Consider the following 12,365-nt stretch of genomic DNA (forward strand, 5'->3'; position numbering starts at 1 on the left):
CATTTTGTTGTTTTAAAGTTATTTATTTATTTCTTGAGATAAATAACATAAAAATCGAGAAAAAATATTAAATATGCTAGTTGTAGTTGAAATACATAACAGTATAAAAAGTACAAAAAAATCGTTATGTATTTCTATCAAAGATAACGGTAAAAACCGTTATAAAAAGTAAAAAAAACTGTTAACTATGATAGAAAAAAAACAAAAAAATACAAAACATAACGGAAAAATCCTCATACATAACGGTAATAAATCGTTATGTATAAGCATTATAGATAACGGTTTCATACCGTTATGTATAGAAAAAAAACTGTTAACTATGATAGGAAAAAAAACAAAAAAATACAAAACATAACGGAAAAATCCTCATACATAACGGTATAAACCGTTATGTATAATCATTATAGATAACGGTTTCATACCGTTATGTATAAACATAACGGAACCTGCGAGGCCCTATTCCCCCTTAGCCTTAAAAGGCCTTGCCGTCATCTTTCCTTCTATACAGGATTCGCAGGTTCTAAATGGAACGGCTTGAAAATCTTTCAAGATTCCATTTGAAACGAGCCTTTGGATCCTGTTTAGATTGATGTGGTCTAACCTTAGGTGCCACGCATGCGTATATTGTTCATGATAATAATATTTCCTCTTATTCGGATTAGGACAGATTTGTGATGTAGATGCAACATGGACAGAATTTTTATTAGGACATGTAATAGTATAGAGAGAGTTGTTCAAAATTCCGGAGCAAATAGTCATGTTATTTTTCATGATAGAGACACCCCTATCAAAAGTAACAGAATATCCATCCAAAAATAACTTTGAAACAGAAATTATGTTCCGCCGAAAATCCGGCACATATAAAATATCTCTCAAAACTAAAATGTCATCACCAAAACATAAAGATAAATCTCCAACAGCAACAGCTGCGACCTTCGACGCATTGCCCATGGAGATGGTGATCCCATCACTTTCCAGCTCCCTTGTCGGCTTGAAGCCCTACAAGGTGTAACAAACATGATCAGTTGCCCCCGTATCCACTACCCATGAATGAGTAGAAAACGAAGCCAAACATGTCTCAGTTACTAAAACTTGTGACGTACCTTGTCCCTTTGCCTTGAGCATCGGACAATCTTTCTTCCAATGCCCAGTCTTGCCGCACTTGAAGCACTTCCGTTTTCCCGTCGGCTTCTTCACGCCGCCGCTAGGGCCGTCGCCTTTGGCTTTGCCACTCCCACTAGCTTCATTGTCATTCTTGCCCTTTGGACCCTTCCACTTCTTTTTCCCGCCTTTCGACGAAGAAGTAGATCCCTTGGCAGCGACAAGAAACTCTTTCCCTTTTCGCGTGCCCATGACTCCCTTTGCCGTAACCAGAGCATTCAACAACTCATTGAGAGTATAGTTGGCCTTGCTCATAACGACGTTGAGACGGAAGTTCTCATAGGATTTGGGGAGAGTGTTGAGGATGATATCGACTTTGGCTTCGCCTTCGATACCCCCTCCTAGCAGATCAAGCCTGTCAAAAAAATTTATCATATGCATGACATGATCGTGCACAGAACTGCCGTCGCTCATCTTACATGCTAAGATTTCTCTCATCATGTTAAAGCGGGCAGATCTTTCGGACTCCCCATAAACCTCAGAGAGATTTAACATGATCGTAGTCACATCGTCCATGCCCTGATGCTGGAGTTGCAACGTTTGCGACATAGTCATCATAATATAGCACTTGGCCATATTATTCGACTTGTGTCACCTCCTATGCGCCTCACGTTCCGCATCAGTTGACTGATCAGTTAAGGCCGCGGGACGTGGAGTGGTAAGCACAAAACTGTGCTCGTCAGCGTCAAGAATATACATTATGTGGCGTTTCCATTCGGTATAGTTAGGACCGGTGAGAGGATTGTTTGCTAGAATATTAATTATCGGAGACATAGACATATCTGAAAGTAAACAATTTAAACATGTAAGAACATGAAGCACATAGTTCGTAACAATAATATTGTAACCTTTTGATAAAAACAATATTAATGAAACCTCCAATTGCCCAAGAAATCTCACAAGTAAGCCACGTTAGGGTGGTCGTTTACACATGAATTTCTCAACCAGACTATTTACCTAGTCATTTAATTTCCATCCATGTCAACTTGACCTTTTGACAAAAGAAATTAATAGTTGGACTTTAACTAGACCATATCATATTCAAGAAGGGACTCCGTTGGGGAGTTGTACATTGTACTTGAAATGATATCTAAGCAGTGACCACAATTTAACCTTGAGTATTAAATTCTTGAAATTGGCATACTCACGAGGACCATACCGCTTTCAATTTAACCTCTCGGTTATCTTATTTAAAATCCATCCTCTAAAGTACTTATGAAAATTATACGAGTAAGCCACGTTAGGGTGGTCGTTTACTGCATAACTCCCACTACTTAAATGGATTTAAATATTTTTAATAGAAATCTCAACTTGACAAACTTGTGAAATCAAATATGAAGTAAGCCACGTTAGGGTGGTCATTTACTCACATTCTCAATCACTTTGTCTTGAGACCGCATGTGGAGGTCTAAAATAATTTTTAAGTATAAAAATTATTAAAACAGCTTAGTCCTTTTTTAATTCAAAAGGTTTGTTATGCTCAAGCACATAATCCTAATCATGCTTTTCTAGAACGCAACATGTAAAACATGCTCGCAGAATTCTAAAACATGCTTAAGAAAACGATAAACCTACTATCATGCTTGTCTAAGCGCAGTTAATAAAGCATATTAACAAGCAGAGACGAACAAAAGCAGGTAAAGAGCATAAGGGATTAACACCACGGCATGCAAAGAACAGAATAAAAGAATTAAAATTCTTCGTGACCCATTCGTGGAATCCCAAACATCTATTCTATTTTTAAAGGAAAAATAAAACTAAAAACTTGGCCCGAAAGCTTCATCCGGCCCGTCTTTGGAAAAACTAGGGTTTGGGCCCCCTAGGGTTTGGAATTCGCAGCTAGGGTTTGGAAACCCTAGCTGCCGCCTCCTTCCTTGTACAGCCGCCCTCCGCCGCACAGCAGCACACCCGGCGCTGCAGCAGCTCGCCGGCAGCGCACGGCGCTTCCAGCAGCAGCATCAGCCGGCGACAACAGCGCAAGGCGGCAGCCCCCTGTGCGAGCAGCAGCTGCCCGGCGCGGCCTCCAGCGCCTGGCTCGGCCTCGGCGTCTCCAGCAGCAGCAACAGACGACGACAGCAGCGCAGCAGCGGCTCCAGCGTGCGGCAACAGCAGCGGCAGCGTGCCGCCCGCCGGGCGCACAGTGCGCAGAGCGCGCAGGCGCAGCCCCGAGCGCGCACCGCCCCTGCCCGTTGCTTCCCGTCGCTCGCCTCGCCCAGCCCGCCTCGCCTCGCCTCGCCTCCTAGGTAATCTCGGTAACAGCAGCACGAGGCAGCCCGACAGCCCGGCAGCCTGACCAGGCGCGCAAGCGCTCGTGCGCGCGCTGCCCTCGGCGCCGGTAGCCTGTGCCGCACCGTACCCGTCGTGTTTCCTCACACCGTTCTTCGTCGTTGATTCGTCTTCATCTCCGTCTCGTTCCTCAGTTTTACATATTACAAAGGAAAAATAAATACAATTTGAAATCCTAATCTAACCACGGATTTTCTCGCGGTGAAAAACGATTACAACGTCAAAACGACGTATCCCACGAATCAACAGACCACGAAGAACAACAGCAGTAAAAACAACGCACATTATTAATCGTACATAAATTAATAATAGAGCCAAGAAATTAATCCTGGGCTCTGATACCAATTGAAGGAGTATTAAATTGAATTAACGTTCCGTTTGCCCGATGATCGTTTCTTGGTTATTATTAATTTATCATACAACGATTAAACCTAACATGCTCCTATGAATTTAACAGCTGCACATAGGTGTTAGGAATTACTTACTTGTGAATCGGATGCACAGGTTGTTGATGATTGTGTCGAAAGACTCCAGTTCTGATCTTCTCGACTGTATCCCGCTCAAGTCTCACCGTTGGATGGACAACGAACTGTGAGAAATCCCAAGGCAGAAAGCTCCCATGTTTCCTGAGCCTCCTCTCAGTTCTCAAACCCTAATAATTATCAGTGTGTCTTTCCTGAGAGCTGACAGCTGTATTTTTATAATAAAATACAGTGAGGGGGCGCAGATTAGGGTGTAGGGGCGTCTTCTGCCTTTCTCTGGGCTGGGAGACTTTGGGCCAGTCCAGGGACCAGATACAAGGAATAAAGATGGGCCTCAAATAAATTAATTATCTATGGTCAGCCCAGACCATAATTAATTTATAAATATTAGTTCATTCCACTAGAGAACCAATATTGACTTACCCCTTTATTGCCGGTGATGAGTCGGGGCTTGTATTTAGACTTATTAAATCCTCGTATTTAAAATATCCGACATCCATTAATTAATTAGAGCTCTGACAGCCTAAATTAATTAATCTCTTTGTAATCCTTAAGCAGTACCACTCAAACCTTATTATTGCGCCTGAACTAAATCAACCTGCAGGGTTTAGCGCAATAAACATTATTGAGCTCCTTAAGGGGATGTCATTATCCTATACGGATACGAGTACCAATACAGATAATCAGATATCATATATTAACCGCTATCACCCAAGATACAGAGTACTCAAGTTACTATATAACTCTTGCTCATAGTAAGTCAAAGTGATAGACGAATCAATATATATATCTGACATCTTATTAGTATTAAGATCTTATAAGTCACCGAGATCTCTAATTCTTCACTTAAGTCAGATAGAAGAATATATCTCACTGTGATCCTATCAATACGTATTACGTACCAGTATAGATAAGTAGTCAAGACAAACTACTTCCATCTATACCGCAACCTAAACCAATAACTTGTCCTAGAGTTATTTCGGTTGTGATCATATTATATCTCTTAAGGTTAATCCAATTATATGGTCTTCTGTGATCTACAACACACCATATAATCTACTTATATAGAGATAAAGAACATACATATGCAATCATGAACCCAATCAGATAGGAGATTAAATAGTGAAAACAGGAATCATTGTATACAAGCATAAAACGTTCTTGCTTTCAGTATACAAATCCAACAAGCCTAAAATTGAAGATGACGAAGAGTTCCAGAGCTGACTAAGCCTTGCCAGAGTGTAGAGCTGCCAGAGGCAGCTCTGCCGACTCTGCCCGACTCAGCTCTGCCCCGACACTGCTCTACCGACTCTGCTCTGCTCTGCCGACCCCCCACTACGTGCCACATCAGCTCGGTATTACCACATAGGCGGCAGGTCAGCTTAGTATTACCACGTAAGCGACACGTCAGCTCGGAGCTTCACCGAAGCAAAAAAGCATGAAAAAATTGTTCAACCCCTTAAGTTCATGGAAAATTTGATTAAAAAAAAAAGTTCATGGAAAATTTGAAAATTGACCCAAAGTTCATGGTTTTTGGCGTAATTAACCTAAATATTTAACACTACTTTTTGAATGATCCCACCATCACTTTACACCTTCATCACACATTCCTCAATCTCTGTGCCGAAAAATTTAGGGTCATTTGAAGCGGGACGGAGAGAGTAAATTATAATTGTAAATCATATGCTATTGAGATGAAGCATAAGCTAATTTGTTACTTAATCCAAAAATATCATTTACTTTATATTATAAATTTATATTAGACATCATTTTTTTATAATTTCTACTTACATTAGATTTTGAACACATCCTCTTAATTCCTTAGCTACTTCCTCCGTCCACAAAAAATAGTTCATTTTTACCATTTTGGAATATTCACAAAAATTAGCTCATTTTCATTTTTAGAAACTTTCTATCACATGTTGTGCTCATTTCTCCACTCATAATACAACTACTATGTTGTCCCCTTTTAGAACTAATTTTGGTGGACAGAGAAGTACCATATCAATGAAACAAAAACAAAAGTACAAAATGTCTCCACAAAAAAAATAGGAAAATAAAATAAAAAATACTCCCTCCGTCCACGAATCATCTTCCTGTTTGCCTCTAAAATTTTGTCCACCAATTAACTTCCTACTCTGCTTTTTGGACATATATACCCTCCCTTACTTTTTAAATTACTACACTTTATCAATTGGACCCACCACACTTTACCATTACTTGTCTAATTAATTCAATTTTGAAGTTAATTAAATGGAGTAGTATATTTCGAATTTTTCAGTTTATTTATTTATTTTCTGAATTTTCAATTTATTTATTTTCTGAAAATTTTATTTCCAGTTTATTTATTTATTTTCTGAATTTTCAAGTCTATTTATTTATTTATTTTTGAATTTTCAGTTTATTTATTTCCAGTTTATTTATTTATTTATTTCCAGTTTATTTATTTATTTATTTATTTTCGAATTTTCAGTTTAATTATTTTCCAGATTATTTATTTCCAGTTTATTTATTTATTTTCTGAATTTTCAGTTTATTTATTTATTTATTTTCTGAATTTCAAGTTTATTTATTTATTTATTTTTGTATTTTCAGTTTGTTTATTTATTTATTTCCAGTTTATTTATTTATTTATTTATTTTCGAATTTTCAGTTTAATTATTTTCCAGATTATTTATTTCCAGTTTATTTATTTATTTTCTGAATTTTCAGTTTATTTATTTATTTATTTTCTGAATTTCAAGTTTATTTATTTATTTATTTTTGTATTTTCAGTTTGTTTATTTATTTATTTATTTCCAGTTTATTTATTTTTTTTCCTGATTTCCAGTTTATTTATTTATTTATTTATTTTTGAATTTTCAGTTTATTTATTTCCAGTTTATTTATTTATTTATTTAATTATTTCCAGTTAATTTATTTATTTTCTGAATTTTCAGTTTATTTATTTATTTATTTTCGAATTTTCAGTTTATTTATTTTCTGAAAAATTTATTTCCAGTTTAATTATTTATTTATTTTCTGAATTTTCAGTTTATTTATTTATTTATTTTCTGAATTTCAAGTTTATTTATTTATTTATTTTTGTATTTTCAGTTTATTTATTTCTAGTTTGTTTATTTATTTATTTATTTCCAGTTTATTTATTTATTTTCCTGATTTCCAGTTTTTTTTTTTTTTTGAATTTTCAGTTTATTTATTTCCAGTTTATTTATTTATTTATTTAATTATTTTTTAATTTTCAGTTTATTTATTTCCAATTTATTTATTTATTTATTTATTTCCAGTTTCTTTATTTATTTTTCGAATTTCAAGTTTATTTATTTATTTATTTTTGAATTTCCAGTTTATTTATTTCCAGTTTGTTTACTTATTTATTTATTTATTTCCAGTTTATTTATTTATTTTCTCAATTTTCAGTTTATTTATTTATTTATTTTTGAATTTTCAGTTTATTTATTTTTTGAAAATTTTATTTCTAATTTATTTATTTTCCAGTTTAATTATGTATTTATTTATTTATTTTCTGAATTTTTCAGTTTATTTATTTATTTATTTTCTGAATTTCAAGTTTATTTATTTTTTGAAAATTTTATTTCTAATTTATTCATTTAAATGCTTTCATTTAATTCACCTAATAAAATAATGCCAAATAGTTAGTGCAAGATTAGTAAAAGTAACCACAATACATTAACACTACCCTTTTAGTCTTTTACACCACCTTTACACCACATTTTTCAGCTTTCTTAAAACCCGTGCCGAACACCAAATAGGAAGATGATTCGTGGACGGAGGGAGTATGTTAATTTCCATTCATTAAACATCTAATCTAATTCTCATGAATGAACAGTGTCATGAAACAGCAGTATACTTCCACAGTTGTCAATTTTATTGAACTCCAAATACAGTTACAGCTATAAAACTAAGATACATAATCCATTTCTGAAACATATAATCTGACAACAAATATACAAATAAAAGATTTAATAGAATGCAATATCATCAGTGTCTGAGAATACAAAAGAGATAATCTTAAGATTATCCAGAGTACAAAAGATGAATAACGCCCAAACTGGACTGACTTCCAATATTACAGCCCAGATAATAAATGGAAACTCATGTTACATTAATCAAATAAAGTTCAGTACATAATTGGGGAAATTTTTCAAATTTACTGGTAACCATAAAACTTCTGAACTCCAGCATTTCTGCAACACATTTGACTCACTACCACCAGCCAAAAAAGAGCCCAAAAATTTATGTACTTCCTAAGTCTTTGCCTGTCTAACTGAAAATGAATTCATGTTTTGTTTACTAAGCTACGAGCTGATCAAGTTGCATCTGCTCGAGCCATGTCCCTATAACAGAATGATCAGTAGAGTCAACTTGAGGATTTGTTTTCAAACACTCACCGGATGGCGCAGCACCAGAAGTGGAAGCTGCAGGTTTCTCCATCATCTCGGGTGGTGATTCTTTCACAAGGGATTGCACCCATGTCACGTCGGGTTCTTCTCCATCGTTCTTAGGTTCAGCCGAAGATCTTCTAAGAAAAGCTTGATCATCTGGGCCAACAGACCAATCAACTTTCTCAACAGGGGATCCCCACTTTGCCCAAGAACCAACAGGCGACCCAACAGGGGGTGCATGGTTGGGAACAAGTTCCCTGGAGCCAAGGTTATGCAGCATCTGTTGCTGCTGCTGCTTCTCACGCTGGGCAAATGCTGAGAGACGATTGCTCAACGGGGATGCAGTCTCCAAGCTTCTTGGTGACATCCTTGGGGATGAGACACCGAAAGAAGCCTGCAAGAAATGGTGTTCAACATTTCTAGGAGAAAACATGTTAGTGTTAATTGGTGATAAAAGGCTTTGCGGCTGCTGAAACTGATTAAGAACAGCTGATTTGTGCGTCGGAGAAAAAACGCCCGAAGCCACTGCCTGATCTGCATATCTAGGTGATGACGAAAACTCAGCTGAAAATAGCTCTTCTAGATTGGAAGGAGTCAGTGATGACTTGGATCTACCAGAACGATTCAACATGGAAGAATTGGGGTGTGACTGAGAGAATGATGCCATGTCATTCAAAGCCTGTTGCTGGGCATCAAAGTCACGAAGCATATTTAGATCAGGTGGAATATCACGAGCGCTGAGTGAGGATCGGAGGCGACTTGACTGGAAGTTGCTGCCAGGAAGATGGAGAGTTGGAACATTTGGTTGAGGCCAAGCTGCAGAGTTATGAGGCATGCCGTTTGCCGTAGGCGACAGCACATGGTTAAATGCAGGAGGAGACATGACAGAGTGTGAAGTGGGTGAACCAGGCAAAATGCTTAGAGCTGTAGCCATGTCCATGAAACTAGCTGCAGAAGCAGCTGATCTTGGAGAAGGGACACCAGATCCAGTGGAGACATACAATGGTCGAAGTTCCTCTTGGGTGTGCGCAAAAAAGCAAACTTGCCTAGCACAGCTCGTGCCATCTTTACACAGCCTTGTTCGATATTGAGCAGGGTGCAGCCAGCACTCAAACACTCCATGTGCATACTCGCACATGTCCCCTCGCCTACAAGCTCCCTTTCTAAAATCAGGACACGGAACACAGCTGTAATGGTACTTCCGAGGGTCTCTTCTGCGGGCATTTTCTCCAGGGTGAACAAAAGGACATTCAGTCCAATCATGAGAGTAGGCCCTTGAACAAGGCCTGACCTTGAATGAATACATACGGAACTCATCAGTTGAGTAGATACTATTCCTGATGTCTGGAAGAGATGGATCCACTGGATATTGTTTCTTCTCAGACACCGAATTAGAAGGGATGTCACTGAGCTTTAGCGCTGTTGGAGACGATGCAGAATCAGATGGAGAACAGGGAGAATCTGGAGAGGATGATAAAACAGGTGAAGATGCATTTGAAGCAGTTACTGAGACTTGTACACTGTTGTCACCAACAAAACCATCCGAGTAACTGTTCATAAACAAGTCTTCAAGAGCAGCTTTGGCACTAGGATTCCCCCGAGGAACTACAATCAGATCAACTGGGCGCTGACCACAAGCATCTTCAATATTCGGATCAGCACCAGCAGATAACAGCAATTTCACAACATCAACCGCATTAACAGATCCTCCAGAGGCAGCACAATGGAGAGCAGTCCACTTATCTGGGCCACACAGTCTATTCAAATCAACCTCCGGCAGAGCAACTATCAACTTCAACACATCAACACTACCATATGTAGCGGCTACCATCAAAGGTGTTCTTTCCTCCTGTGCAATCTGCTTTCCACCTTTCTTACGAACATACCAGGGGCCAGCCTCATCCACAGCAGACAAATCAAGTTCAATTGTTCTCCTGAAAGCTTCAACATCATTGTTAGCCGCATACTCAAGCAAACTGGAAAAGGAGTCCTCAGTCTCTACAGATAATTGGCCCATTCCCTTCATATTTTGAGATTTTATCACACTGGATGATGGAGAAGCAGAAGAATTGGATGTTGAATGTCCAGCCCACTGCACATAGCCCAGTTTAACCCAGTCAGCTGCACGTCAAACAACATATGTGTTCAATCATGAGGTCAAGAAAAGCAGAACCTCCAGAAATATTTAAGAAACAGACAAACAAGCAAATCGACAAGGTATTGAGAACAAAAGCCTGTGCGTTGTTACTATGTATTAGCCCTGAATGATTATCAAAAAAAAAAAAAAAAAAAAAAAAAAAGCCCTGAATGATTATCAAGTATAGGAACTAACAAAATCCATATTTTGCAGTTTCAGGATAAAGCCCTAATCAGAGAGCACAAGATTAATGCGTACATCAATAGCAGCTATCACTCCTATAAATAGGAGTGCTTATGCGCAACGGTTCAGAGCAGAGATCTGGAGTCTTCCAGTAGTCTCCCTCTCTAACAGAAATGGAAAAAAGAACATATCATCAATTGCATTTGATAGATTACCAATACCAATATCACAGAAGGAGGGGTATATATAGCCATAAATAGGTTGTAATTTGCTCCTAGTTCAAAAACCGAATTATTTCCATATGATTTTACCAGTTTTATCTAGAATAACGAATCTTTTAATGGAAAAGGAATATGTGTACAAAACCTATATACCCACTCATATAAGAAAAAGCAGGCTCAACAGAGATCGTTTGATATTCTCATCAAACGACTAAAAACGCCAAATCGTCGTAACATTCAACCAATCATTACGTCAATTTCAAAATCCTTAGAAACAAATCGGATCGCACAAAAAGGAAACAGAAGTCACAGATGAAATTAGCAAAACCTAAAAGCAACACTCCAAAATGGATCAGTTCAAAGTGGAGTCAACGCAACTCAAAAATAGATAAAAGCAAGGAAACAAATGAAAACTCACCAAGGAATCCAAAAATCGAAGCCTTTGCGAAAGATCTGCGGGCGGTTCATAGTCTGCCACTCATTTACCGATCTACTGCCTTGAGCGAGAAAAAATCAGTAACATAATTAAGGCTATTCATTGTGAAGCCTTTTCAGTGTATAAATACAGAGAGGGGAGTGTATAGGCGGGAGGGTGAGAGATGAAGAATCGAGAGAAAGCGAAAGGGGGAAGCTTGCTTTTGTTCTAGAGTGAGGAGATGTTTTAGGTACGGTGCACATGTATGTCTGTATTCTAGAGAGAGAGGGCGAGAGAGAGGGGGGAGGAGCGGTTTTGCAAATGAAATTGGAATTCAAATTGAAATGAAGATGAAATTAGAATGGTAAATGAAATGATGTTGAAATTGACGCGGAATGAAATGCGAAATGACGATTTTATCTCTCACAGCGAGGACTAGACCACGTTTGGGCCGCGGCGTTTGTTTTCTCTTTCCAACAAACACACCAACCATTAAAGTCAAGCTCAAGGACTGCACTTACGTATGAGTGCATTGGATTTTCTTTTTTATTTTAATATTTTACCGACTTCAAATTCGGCTCAAATGCAGGAAAATGCAGGAAATTTTTATATTTATGATAGAGATAGTCGTAAAGGCAAATACACTAATATAATTCAATAACTAGTACGCGCGCCCGTGCGATGCACGGTTAACATCAAAATTAAATGATATTTAAAATAAATAAATATAATTAAAATATAAGTAAATGTAAATCATTTGTTTAAAAGTGAAATAATTCACATCAATTACTTAATAAAAAATATGAATATGAAAGCATATGAATTTTTAATTTTCAATATTTTCAATATTTAATTTTAATTAATAATGAGTACAAATATGTAAATTTATCCGTTTAAATACAAATTTTATAAATAAAGTTTCCAAAAAATTGATTTTTCAAAAAGAGATAGGATTTATTTTCATAAATAACAATTGCCAATTAATTACTTAAATTAAAGAACTTTAAATTGAGCTAATATAATAAAAATAAAACAAAATTACTATAAAAAAAGAATAAAGATAAAAAGTCGTAA

At 37.0% G+C, this 12,365-nt stretch overlaps 1 protein-coding gene across 4 annotated transcripts; it reads right to left on the reverse strand.

Annotated features, from left to right (window-relative positions):
- Positions 1 to 7,898: 7,898 nt before the first annotated feature.
- On the reverse strand, positions 7,899 to 11,673 carry LOC131006943 (zinc finger CCCH domain-containing protein 30-like). 4 transcript variants are annotated; one of them, XM_057934081.1, is made up of 2 exons: positions 11,295 to 11,673; positions 7,899 to 10,427 (listed from the first exon to the last, which is right to left on the reverse strand). In XM_057934081.1, the coding sequence occupies exon 2, from the start codon at positions 10,359 to 10,361 to the stop codon at positions 8,244 to 8,246; it is 2,118 nt and encodes a 705-aa protein (XP_057790064.1). In that variant the 5' UTR covers positions 10,362 to 10,427; positions 11,295 to 11,673; the 3' UTR covers positions 7,899 to 8,243. The 4 variants fall into 4 exon arrangements, with proteins under 4 accessions (XP_057790064.1, XP_057790063.1, XP_057790066.1 ...); XM_057934080.1 differs by having other exon boundaries at positions 7,899 to 10,456; positions 11,295 to 11,638; XM_057934083.1 differs by lacking the exon at positions 11,295 to 11,673 and adding an exon at positions 10,731 to 11,209.
- Positions 11,674 to 12,365: the final 692 nt, after the last annotated feature.

The sequence above is a fragment of the Salvia miltiorrhiza genome, chromosome 1 (assembly GCF_028751815.1).
Source record: "Salvia miltiorrhiza cultivar Shanhuang (shh) chromosome 1, IMPLAD_Smil_shh, whole genome shotgun sequence".
Lineage (NCBI taxonomy): Eukaryota > Viridiplantae > Streptophyta > Magnoliopsida > Lamiales > Lamiaceae > Salvia > Salvia miltiorrhiza.